General features: G+C 40.8%; 1 protein-coding gene across 7 annotated transcripts in view; it reads left to right on the forward strand.

Moving 5' to 3' along the window:
* Nucleotides 1–12922, forward strand: part of Asph (aspartate beta-hydroxylase) — a 251777-nt gene that overhangs the window by 34040 nt on the left and 204815 nt on the right. For 4 of the 7 annotated variants that reach the window (XM_029565628.1, XM_029565630.1, XM_029565627.1 and 1 more), the window contains exons 2-4: nt 9676–9825; nt 11410–11454; nt 12739–12807. In XM_029565628.1, coding sequence (XP_029421488.1) covers nt 9676–9825; nt 11410–11454; nt 12739–12807 — 264 coding nt within the window. The remainder of the gene's footprint in view (nt 1–9675; nt 9826–11409; nt 11455–12738; nt 12808–12922) is intronic. The other 3 variants (XM_029565631.1, XM_029565629.1, XM_029565633.1) reach the window with 1 other exon arrangement.

Raw genomic sequence — 12922 nt, forward strand, 5'->3', positions numbered from 1 at the left:
ATCTCAGAGCTGAAACCATTGTGTGCAGAGGTGGCTTTCTGTGGTTAGGTGGTCAGTGAGGGTTGTGTTTGTGTGGGTTTTACTCAGTGTTTGCATCGTTGCCTTTTGTTATTTTGGTAGTCTTGGCTACTTAAGTAGGTTTGAAATGATAACACTTGTTCATGTTTGTTTGAGGTGCTATAAGTAGATGAAAGGTTTTTTGGGGTGGGTTGGTATATATAACAGTATTTTCCATATTCTGTGACACCCTGCAGGCCCCATAGTGGAGCTAAACAAGCAGAGACATTTCAGCAGAGTCCAGACTCTCTGCATCTGTGGGGCTACAGAAATATTTCAGCAAGAATAATCGTGTGCCTAGGAAGGTGAATTGGGTTCAGTTTATAGTAAGGAACATTGTAAAGAGTGAGCATTGGAGGGAGGAAGCAGGGAGCAAGGTTTCTGGGGTGAAGAAAAGAAGGGCGAATCCATCATCTTAGTATTGGACCTCAGTGATTATAGCTGGAATCAAGGTGATGGATGGGGACGCCATTGGATGGTTGATGGCGATGATGAGGCTGGAGTAGGGGAGTGTAACTGAATGGTGTGTACCTTGGAGGACCAGATGTGTTGTTTTTCTTTTTTTAGGGGTGGGTGAGCAAATTGATTATCTTGATTATCTTGAAAATGTTGATAACATCAAGAGCTACTTCCTTGAGACTGAGAATTATGAGGGCTTGTGTAGTAGTCTTTTTGTTTTTTGTCTTTTTGAAACATCGTCTCCCTGTAGCCCTAGCTGTCCTGGAACTCACTGTGTAGACCAGGGTGACTTTGAACTCACAGAGATCCGCCTGCCTCTGCCTCCCAAGTGTTGGGACTACAGGCGTGCACCACCACCCCCGGCGTGTAGTGTTCTTTTTACTTGTTTATTAACATACATTAATTGTATATATTCATGGGCTTCTCTCTTATACTTCAGTGCATGAATACAGGGTATACTGAACAAATCCAGCCTTCAAATCCTCCTTCTCCTTACCTCTGTTTAATCACTTCTGTGGTTAATAAGGCTCTTTCAACAGTGGTTCCTGTGTATTTTCCTGACTAGTGGCTTCCAGTCACTGGGGATGTAGGCATGCTCTTGAGACCCACTCCAGACCTACAGAAATGCAATCCTGGGAGAGGATTAAGAAGCCCCTGGTTATTCTAATGTTTTGGGGCTGCTGTTGCAGACGGTGAGTGGCTGGAAGTGAGAGGAAGGAAGAGGTCAGCACTGACTGGAGAGGGCTCATGGATTTTCACCTCCTGACAGGTGTTTGGAGACAGGTGCTGCCTGTGGCTCAGTGGATGTGGGTCTTGGCTTTTATGGCCACATTGGGCTGATATTAATAGCCTCAGTTCACATTACAGGTTTGGGCTCTGGTTAGGCCTATGGGTTGCTCCTAGTTCCAGCAGCTGCTACTATGATACTGACTATTAGAGTTACTTTGCAGAGATGTGGTTTGCTATATACAAATGCAATTTATTTAAAAAAAAATTTTTTAAGTATTCTCCATTGAAAAAAACTGAGTTATTATCATTAGAGGTAATTGCTTGGAATTTAGAATTTATATATCCCTAGGTAAGTGATGTGAGTGATTAAGTGGTATCTCAGAGCAGTTTCTTGGTTTCGTCCTTTTCCAGTGCACATTGTGAAACCAGGGAGGAGAGACATCTTTTCAGGATGCTTATTCAGCCATTGAAGAGGACAGAAGGGAGAGGTTAAACATAGTGTATTTGTGGACATCAGGAGAAATAATCAGATCTGTGGTAACAAGTCCCAGGGCTTAGGTTGCCTCTGATTTACTAGCCGAGTCTTATCTTAATTCATTTGGCTACTGACTTGTAATTTAGATTGTGGCTGCCCTAACACACAGGCTGGTAAAGAGTTCCAGAGGAACTCTAGCAGCTACAGACATGTTTTCGGGACTAGTTGGGATTACAAAGAGAGCTATAAATTGGGACCGAATGAAGAGACTTTTTGTACTAATTCTGAGCGATTCCAGAAAATGTGTAGCAGGGATGATTTCCCGCACATATACACACTCCTATTTATGCCAAGACACTGTTTCACTTTTTGTTTTTGAGATATTGTGTCACTTTGCAGCCCTGGCTGGCCTGGAACTTGCTATGTAAACCAGTATGGCCCTGAACTCACGGAGATCTGCCTGCCTCTGCGTCCCAACTGAGACTAAAGTCGTGTACCACCAGACATAGCCAAGACATATTTCATAAGCAAAGAAATTGAAGTCCAGAAGTTTGACTTCTGCAAGATGTTGGAGAATTTGGGAAGCAAATCCTCAGTCTAAGCCATACCAGGCCATACCCCATCAATGTGTGGACCCCGTAGTATGGGGGCCCAGTAAGTGTTATGATGTGGTCTCTGTGTGGTTCCATGATGATTCCATGACAGGCTCCTTGTCATTCTCATTCCCTCCAAACAAAGAAAGTTTCCAGAACATTTACCTATATGTAGGTGGTAGGTTAGGGAGGGGTCCTCTGTAACTCAGTCCTGGGACACCAAGTCAGTTTGTTTGGTTGTCCCTGGGGCCTCGTTCACCCTGTCTCATATTTAGGCCAGCAAACATTGATACCCTAAGTTACTGACTGCTCTTCAAAACATTTAAATGTTTAATTTGCCTGTGAAGACTTAAATTGGAGTGAAAAAAATTAAAGACTTAGAAGCAGCTTTGAAAGATTGCTGCTTGCTCTAGATACTATTTGCTCTAAATTAATTTCATATACTAATTAGAGCTCTAATGAAGTCTCTGAACTGCTAATCTTAGAACACTGAAAGAAAATGGTATTAAAGTTGGACTGATTTCATTTCCCAGTGGAGAACACTTAGACATGGGTTGTATAATCTGTCCAGTTCCTTTTTGAGGTGCTGTCTCCCAGGTCATAACTACTCTCCCAGCTACACGTTTCTGGCTTTCCTTCTCTTCCTCTGAGCATTCCCATCATTCCTTTCCCTCTGTTTCTTACCTTCAGTCTTTCCAGCTCAGCCCTTACATGTCCTTCTTCTGTGAAATGTTTTTGTGTCCTGGTTTTGTTTTTGCTGTTGGAAGAACTGTTCCTAGGATGATAATGCTATGAATGTGAATTCTAGAACACTCATTAATTTCCTATTTATGGTTCAGTTTCATTCAAACTGGCTGACTGGTCTCCCAGGCCTTCTGAAGGGCCAAATGAAGTCTGTTCTGGACTTGGGAACACAAGTGGACTCCTTTGATTACTGAGCGATTTGGTCCTGAAGCTGAAGCTCTGAAGCCTGCTCCCCAAAAAACAAAACTGGTGGTACAGTTTGTTCCCTTACTGTGTCCAGCTGCTTCATTTTCCAGAGCTTGGAGTTAGAAGAGATAGGAACCAAGGAGAAGGGAAGCCATCCCGAGTGAAGGACTGTGGGATTTTCAGGAGTGCTGTCAGCCTGTACCGTTAGGAGCATGTGGCCATGAGGAAGTGACCTCTAAAAATAGCTGATGAGCAGTCTGCAGTCAGGTCCAGTTTCAGCTCTGGAGCCTCTGGTCGGACAGGGCTGACAGTCCTGGTTCTAGCATGAAGGGTACATCGCATGTCCCATACCTGCTGGAAGTGCCTTCATAGATTTTTTTTTCTCCTTTCAATATATTTTATTCATGAACTGAAGAAATCACAATGGCTGAAGATAAAGGTATCTTTCTGTTGTTTGGGTTGAACGTGGATTTAGGTCTAGTTGACAACTTTTTCTTTATTTTCAGTTGTGCTCCGTTCATATATTTTTGGTCAAGTGCTTTGACTGCTCCACCTTCTACATTTTCTATTTTGGGTTTCTAGAGAGATTGACTTCGTAGTGGTTGGATTTTTCATGTAACAGTTTGTCTTTAATCTGAATATATTTTGGTGTCAACTTAGACTATCTTTTAATATATTTTGCCAGAGGCTATATTTTACAATTCTCTGTATTCTGATAGATCAGTTATAATGAAATTAAAGAATTGTGTGTATTCAAATTTTGTATAAAACGGTAGGAAGCTTAAGGGGTAAGGAAGTCCGTTCTTGTACATGCTTGGTTCAAGGAGACTTACCTTATATGGAAGTTGACCTACTTCATAGGAAGCATAGGAAAAATGAAAAACAAAATAGAAGATACTAGAATTTTGTTTCTTAAATTAACTAACTTTAAGTGTTCTTAATATGTTGGATTTACTTTTTATATATCTTTTTTTCTTTATTAGGAAATGTTGTTAATTTAAAGCAGACTGCATCAGCTAATTGTATGAAATTTTATGTAAGGAATTCTTGCTTTAAGACTTTAAAGGCTGTGTTTATGTATCAATATGAAATGCCCAGCAGAATGCTAATTGAAAGTTTATCAGTGACTTATTTGTAAATTAGTTAGTGGTGGGTCAGTAAAGCAACTTGACTACCCTTCTGTTTTTCTTTTCATTAACTGAGTAGGTAAAGTGACCTTTTGTTCTTACCCCAGACTTCATTTTGGAGGCTTCTCTTTGGATTATTGGGACTTTTTGCTCACTGTAGAAGTAGTGTTTCATGTTCAGTACTATTGGGAGTATTTTCTAACATGAGTGTCACTTTGGATGAGGCAGCACGGAAAAAAAGGAGTCCTGTCATCCTGGCCATATTCTTACCTCCAGCAAAACTTCTCCGTCAGCAGTTCTGGGACTGCTGTTTGGATATGGAGCCAGAAAACAAGATGAAGACTTTCTCCTGGGTTCATTCTGATCTAAGAAAACAGGGACAGCTGCTAGGTGTTTCTCCAGAATGTCTTTGTGACAGCATCCTGGTCTCAGGTTTGCTTGTTGAGTTTGAAACCCTTGGGAAGGTTTGCTTTACCACACTTCCTGTAGTGGAGATGGGGAGAAACTGATCTGCCCTTGGGTACTAGGCATACCATATTTACAAAGGGACTGACCAAGCACATGTTAAATGCTACTGATTAAAAGAACAGACCTTAAAAGGAGCTCTTGAAAGACTTCTAGATTCTTTTTTTTTTTTTTAATTCTATTTTTATTTAATGTGTATGGGTGTATTGCTCACATGTAGGTAGGTGCACCCGTGTCATGCAATAGATGTGGAACTCAGAAGAGGGTGTTGGATCCCCCAGAACTGTAGTTACAGACAGTTGTTAGCCACTATGTGGGTGCTGGGACTCGAACCTGGGTCCTCTGCCAGAGCAGACAGTGCTCTTAACCACTGAGCCATCTCTCCAGTCCTAGACTTCTAGATTCTTTATTACTTATGCTTAGCTTTTCTTAATAAGCATGCTCAAATCATAGAAACATTTAAGTGCTCTTAACAAAGATTCTCTTCTGTGATTTAATGTTTAGTTCCTTTAGGTAGCTAACAATATAGATAGTAATGTGGTTAATAATGCTAGAGTAATGTACCATTTGTTTGAAATGGTAAAGGGATAGGGATAGTATATTTCTTTAAAATTTTTATTTATTACTTATTTTTATTTTATGCATATGAGCATGTTCCCTGCATGTATGTAAGTGTACCCTACAGAGGCCCAAAGAAGGAGTGCAATGCCTGCAGAGGCCAGAAGAGGGCATTGGATCCCCTGGAGCTGGAGTTACAGATAGCAGTGAGCTGCCATATGGGTGCTAGGAGCTGAACCCAGGACCTCTATAAGAGCAGCCAGTACTCTTATTTGCTGAGCCATCTCTCCAGCCCCTGGATAATGTATTTCTAACAATTCGTTACTGCAGTTAGTGAGGAGCAGTAAGAATAGCTGGTGTCAGTTACAGAATGTCCAAGAGCAGATAAGAACCTGGCTTTGTTGTAGTTTTGTCATTCATTTTAAATGAAAGTTAAAATTTGAGATGTATCTCACTTCTTAAAATATTTATTTTTATTTTTCAATTATGTGTATATGTCTGTGGGTGTCTGTGTGCACATGAGTGCAGGTGCCTGCAGAGGACAGAGGCTTTGGATTCTCCTGGAGTAGTAGGTATTATAGGTAGTTGCAAGCCTCTGATATGAGTGCTGGGAATAGAACTTCAGTCCTTGGCAAGAGCAGTCAGTACTCACTCTTAATGGCTGAGCCATTAAGCCAGCAAACCTCACACCCCTTTCAAGATTTTATTTTATGTGTATGTATATGGGCTTGAGTGTATGTTTGTGTACCACATGCATGCAGATGCCCATGGAGTCCAGTAAAGGACATTAGATGCTCGGGAATTGGGGTAACAGGTTGTTGCAAGCCTGATGTGGGTGCTGGAAACTAAACCTGGGTGGTACTCAGCAAGAGCAGCAACCATTGAGGCATCTCTCTAAGCCCCTGTATCTTGTTTGAAGAAATACTTTATTATTTTTATTTTATGTGTATGAATGTATTCCTTGCATGTGTGTAATTGCACCTGTGTTGTGCAGTGCTCGTGGAGGTTAAAAGAAGGAGTCAGATCCCCGGGAACTGGGGTTTTGGGTGATTGTTAGCCGCCATGTGGGTGCTGGGAACCAAACTCGGGTCCTCTGGAACAGCAGCCAGGGCTCTTAACCACCGAGTCCTCTCTCCAGCCCCCTTGTATTTCATTTTTAACAGTGTGATTAGCTGTTTAGAGCTGTTTAGAGGTAGTGAGTAGCCAAAGGAGGGTGTTCTTAGTTACTAGTAGTTATAGTTCTGTACTTGGAAGTAAATGCACATTTAGAAGACCTTACTCTCAAGGGTCTGTATATACTTATTTGTATGTTATTTAAAAATAAAGGAGGCTGTTTCATATAGAGTCCCAGAGAGACTGTCTTTATGTTTACAGAAGTGTAGTCAAGTAAACACTGAGCACTACTGCTGATTTTTATGGGAACCTAGCCATCTGTGCTGGATAGCTTTAGTGTCAACTTGACACACCTGGGTTGAGGGAGCCTCAACTGGGGAATTGCCTCTATTGGACTGGCCTGTGGCAATGTTTGAAGGGCATCTTCTTGATGAGTGATGTGGGAGGGCCCAGCCCACTGTGGGTGGTGCCACCCCTGGGCAGGTGGGCCTGCGTTGCATAAGATAGCAGGCTGAGCAGGGTCCAGGAGAGCAAGCCAGTAAGCAGTGTTCCTCCATGGCCTGTGCTCCAGCTCCTGCTTCCAGGTTCCTGCCCTGAGTTCCTTCCTTGGGCTCCCTAATGAACTGTGACCTGCGAGATGTAAGACAAATAAACCCTTTCCTCCCCAAGTTGGTAGTGGTCAGAGTGTTTTGTCACAGCAATGGAGAGACAAACTAGGACTCCATCTTTCCCTTGAATTTTAAAAATTCTAGTGGTAGCTTATTTTTTATTTATGATTTATGTGCTTATGACATAAAAATATTGGAAACCTTTTTCCCCCAACTGAAATATCTTATTTAGTCATAGTTTATATGCTTAGTGACAGGTATGCACATAAGTGTATATGTTTGAATGTACACACACACGAGTTAGTTTCTGTGGTCGCTCTTAAAAATCTCGTCAAGTGGTGAGGTTAAAACATGCATATTCTTTTAACAAGAGGAATTTCACTTTTAGAAAAGTGCAGTGAAAGTATGTTCTTGACTGAAATCACCAGTGTTCTTCCTTTAGATGTGGGCTTGGAGGTAGAAGGCAGGATCTGGGTCAGGGTTGATGGGATGAAGTCATGAAGGCCAGCCCACTCATTAGGGTGACAGAGCTCAGATCTGCTGAGGTCAGACATTTTCTGAACTCTATTCAATTCATGATGCTACTGTGGGTTAATGCCTTCATCTTTCTCCTCTAAGAAAGATGATTCATGTTCCTATATGCTGTGGTTCTCAGCCAGACAATTTCTCACATAACAGATATGTGGAGATATTTGGGGTATTTTTGCTTGTCATGATCCCCAAGACCTGTTTGCCTTTGAGTCTGGGGAAGTGGGCATGTCTGATGCTTTGTAGCACGAGGAACAGTCACACAGAATGACCAGTGTCCAGCTTCCAGAAACACCTTCTGCAGAAACATGGAGAAGACACCATGAGAATGACTTGCAGCAGTGCCTGTGGCAGCACTGTGGGGCGAACTCCTGGCTCACAGATAGCATGCAGTGTCCTGTTTGCTAGTGACAGAGCAATGGGGAGAGCACGCAGTGGCTCACAGATACCAGGCAGTGTCCTACTTTGCTAGTAGGGGAAGAGGATTTTCTTTTTCCCAGATGGCATTTGGCAGTGTGATAGAACCATTTTATATATCTGTTTACATTTGTGAAGTATATCAAGTCTCTTGAAAGAGTATGGTGGTGACTGGGCGTGGTGGTGCACACCTGTAGTCCCAGCACTTGGAAGGCAGAGGCAGGCGGATCTCTGTGAGTTCAAGGCCAGCCTGGTCTACATAGTGAGTTCCAGGACAGCTGGGGCTACAGGGAGACCCTGTCTCAAAAAAGACCAAAAAAAAAAAAACCAAAAAAGAGTATGGTGGTAACTTCTAAAACAGTATGACTTTTATAGCTACCAGTGACCTTCATGATTTCTGCTCATTTTTGCCATCAGAAGAATATTTCTAGAAGAATAAAAAGCACATGAAATATAGCAAATGTGATAAATGACACTTGGTGTAAAGCTATTCAGCTTTACAAAGCTGTTTCCTGCTTTGAGGCCAGTTGGGAAGGCTTACTTTCCTGCCTTCCCTGCTGGAGCTTATGGAAAGAGAGAAAAGAGGGGGGAGGTGCTCTGTTGCTTGTTTCTGTGATTTGTGTTCCTACAATTTACCCTCTCCCTCCTTTTCTTCCCTCCCTCCCAAAATATTAAGTAACTTTAGAGGGAATTATTTTCTTCTGTGGTAGTTAACATGGTTTACAATTCTATACAGCCTAAATAGGATGTAGAAAAAGAAGGTCCAGCTACATCTCGATGAGGTCATTAAGTAGTTGACGTTGCTGAACTATGAAGGTTATACACAGGACACTTTGTGTTTGTGTGTGTGTGTGTGTGTGTGTGTGTGTGTGTGTGTGTTCGAAAGACACATTGTTTTATGAGAAAATAGATACCCACAAGTATCAGGAAAAGGCAGTGGGGCAGAGCTGGAAAGCATTGTGGAGCCCAGCACGGTTCAAGGGATTAGGGAGCCATACACCAAAGAAAGCCACAGTGGTGGAAGGCAAAACAGTGTCTATCCTAGTGCCCCAAACACTAAGGACTCAAGATATTATAATATGTCAAAGGGAAAGCTGTGAACAGCTTTGACTGGTTGAGACTTAAATTTTTGGATAATACAAAATAGCAGTGAGAAACACCAAACAGGGGCCAGATTTTTTCTTAACACAAGAGGCCAAGATCAGGAAAACCAGGAGTGCTTAGAATGTACCAATCTCTGCTATTTAGCACATGAGGCAGGGTGGTGTGGCCATTTGAGCATGCGAGGCATTTTCTTGCAGGCAGTTTTGACAAAGAACTTGGAAGAAATGTGTGTATTCTGCCAACTTACTTTAAAAAATCATTAGTCCCTCAGAAGTTTACTTCTATTCAAAATTAAGGTTATTTGAATATGGCATTGAGTTTAGGCAGGAGCTTTCATTTTCAAAGTCTTCACTTTGTATAGAGTACTTTGAAAACTTAAGTAAAACCTGTTTTTGAAATTACTATTGAATCAGACGAGTGGGAAAAGAGGTGTTCAGGGTGGGAAAAGAGGCATTCGGCCAAGTGCTTTCTTCTTTGATAATGACATTTTGCATTTCTCTTGCTCCAAACAGAGGCAAAGCATGGGGGACACAAGAACGGAAGGAAAGGAGGAATTTCTGGAAGCTCCTTTTTCACGTGGTTCATGGTCATTGCACTACTGGGAGTCTGGACATCTGTGGCTGTCGTGTGGTTTGACCTTGTTGATTATGAGGAGGTTCTAGGTAAGAATTTTTATACAGTTTCCCTAGTGAGTAAACTGGTAAGTGATACCCCTTGGTAACTCCAAGGCTTGTTGTCATCTCTCTGGTACTATTACTTGCTGTAGCTTTCAGTGACTCTTAGAGTGAAAGTAAAGGGCCTGTCACTGGGACTATCGCTGAGTAATGACTTCTGAGTTTTAAATATTTATACATAGGCTTTATATCATTGTGAGATATGGAAGCTTCTATCAAAATGAATTTTGTTGAAGTCATTTTCACTATTTTCTCTTCTCTTTACTTTTTATCCAATTTTTTAAAAGTTTTCAAAATTCTAGTTCATGAACTACTGAATTTAAGGACCCTTTAAATGTAGTGTAACATTTCCTTTTGGGGTTGGATTTGAGATAGCATCTCATTCTATATCCCAGGCAAGTCAGGAAAGTTAGGATACACCTCCTGCGTCAGCCTCCAGTGCTGGACTACAAGAGTGAACCACCGTGTCACACTTGCACACCCTTTCTTTAGAGAGCCCTCTCAGTGTACACCTGTCCCTTTCTGCTGAGATGGGAGTGTGTGCACATGAGTGTGTGGGTTCTCTGACTATGGGTGGGGATAGCCTCCCTGTTCCTCTGAGGAAATTGCTGTGGTATTTCCCTTTCCCCCTCCCCCTCCTCCTCCTCCTCCTCCTCCTCCTCCTCCTCCCTCTTCTTTTTCTCTTTCTTTTCCCATAATCACTGAAGTTTAAAAAAATTTTTTATATTAACCATTTTTAAATTTTTATAGTTTTTGAAAATGGAGAGTAAATTCACATAATATAAAAATTCAATATTATAAACATTAGAAAATGTATAATTCATTGGTTTTTAATATTTTCATCATTTTGCACACCAATCATCGGATGATGATACAGAATTTTAGAATGTTTCTGTTTCCCCCTTCTTCCGCAAATTTTCACACCCACCCCCAACATCGTTCTTCTCTCCATGATTGCAGTTTTATCTGTTCTGAGCAAAGCGTGTAAAGGCAGTCATGCAGCGTGGGACCTTTTGAGTTGCTGTTTCATACTTAGCATTATCAGATTTGTACTGTTCAGCCATCATCTAGTCTCGGCTGAATAATTCTCCATCGCATGGTCATGCCACACTCTCCATTAAACAGTGGTAACATTTTATTTGTTTTCACTTTTAGTAGTTGTGAAGAATGGCCTTCCTCTTTAATGATCCGTTAAGGACGTGGACCTGATGGTGGACAAACCACACGCTTGTTAAATGTTGCATTGAAGACCTACCCACCCCCTTCCAGGAGCCTCCTGTGCTTGTTGTACATTACTACCATCTTCCTTGGGGGAAGGGAGAGCAAAGAACAATGAACCATGCTTACACATAACCTGTTACTCATTGATGATTTTCTTCATGCACCCATAAGTAAAGTGTCTCCAAATTGCTGACTAGGTTAAAAGAATGTTATATTAGTTTGGCAACAAACAAATAAAATGATTTCATTAACTTTCAGTGCTATATTGCTGGGTAATGCATGTTAAACAAGAGACAAAGTATTTGTGCCTTTAATCACACTAACAATTTTCATGTTTTTGCATACATGCAGCCAAAGCAAAGGACTTCCGTTATAACTTATCAGAGGTACTGCAAGGTAGGCTATTGGAGATGCATTTTAAGTGTCCTTGCATCCATCTCTAAGACAGCATCCTTATTCTACTAACTTAGCTCTCTGCATCAGAGAATGTAAATGCTAGGACCAACTTCCCCCTTTTCAGGAAGGTACTGTATCTTCTGTTCTTTAAATGTTGCTTGAGTGCTATTCTATGCGTGTCTTAGCAATTCTTTAATTTTTCTAATCAAGGAAGGATAGTGTCTTCCTGAATTTTTTTTTCACATGTGTGTTCAGACTTCTGAACAGCAAAAATGGGGCAGGGCTCTGGGAAGAAACAAGATTGCTCATAGTTGTTCTGTGCCAGAATTTTCGCCTGCTCACAGGAAATCTTTTTCATGTATGTTGTATTAAAAAATGGAAACAATATGTCAACTATTTTCACCACTAAAACTGTATTTGTGAATGCTATTTAAATATTGCTGTACAGTATGTTATTTTTCTCATAGTCCTTGTTGTTAGGTGATGAATTTATTAAGTGTAACATAGTGCTCCTAATGAGAAAATACCCTTAACTGGTCAGCAGTGCTCAGTCAGTGTTCTGGAGGAGCAAGTCCAGGGTGAGCCCTCTTCTCACCCTATATGGTTTAGGCCTTCCCTCTTTTCTTAAGTAATGCATGGCCAGTTTTTAAGTGGAAGAAACACCATAAATTTTCCCTTGTAATTTCAGGAACCCTCCAGTTTTACACACTTTATGTCAAAACATTCTTCCTTTTTCTTTATGTTGATGGCTTGAAATTTTTGTTGTCAATTATTATTGTTAAATGTCTAAGTATCCAACTTTATTTTTTAAAGTACTTATGTCTGTGTTAATTTATTTACATTTGGTTTTTGCCTGAGGCTTGGGATCTTTTGCTTTCAATGTTGATAGTGCAGTAAAATTTCACACTTTGAGAACATTAAATTTTATGGAATTAGGTTGTTAGACTCTATAGGTTGTTGTTTTTCTTATATCTGTTAAAATTTTTACTTAAAATATTCTTAAGAGTATGATAAAATTGCTGCGACTGGATCTGAGTATTGCTAGCCCATTAAGGAAAATACCTTCTCAGTTGTATGCCTTAAAGTATGCTAGATAGGTACTTCCTGAATCTGTAAGTGATTTGCCCGTGAGTTTTGGGGTATTCATATGACACTACTTTGCAGGGATAAAAGAATAAAGCATCAGTAACATTTACGGCTGTTTGCAGACTGCAGTGAGAGGCAGCACCTTACTAAATTTGTTTTTGTTTTGTTCCTGTACCCATCATTTGTCTTCTATTGTAGGAAAGCTAGGAGTCTACGATGCGGACGGTGATGGCGACTTTGATGTGGAAGATGCCAAAGTTTTATTAGGCAAGTACATCTCTTTTTTTTGTTTTGTTAGAAGTAGACACTGAAATTAAAATAATATTTTTGCTTTAATGATATCTGTATTAATTTAACCAGTTTATGGAAGATATTTTGTTGC

This window comes from Nannospalax galili, unplaced genomic scaffold, assembly GCF_000622305.1.
Source record: "Nannospalax galili isolate Female #2095 unplaced genomic scaffold, S.galili_v1.0 scaffold397, whole genome shotgun sequence".
NCBI classification, from domain to species: Eukaryota; Metazoa; Chordata; class Mammalia; order Rodentia; family Spalacidae; genus Nannospalax; species Nannospalax galili.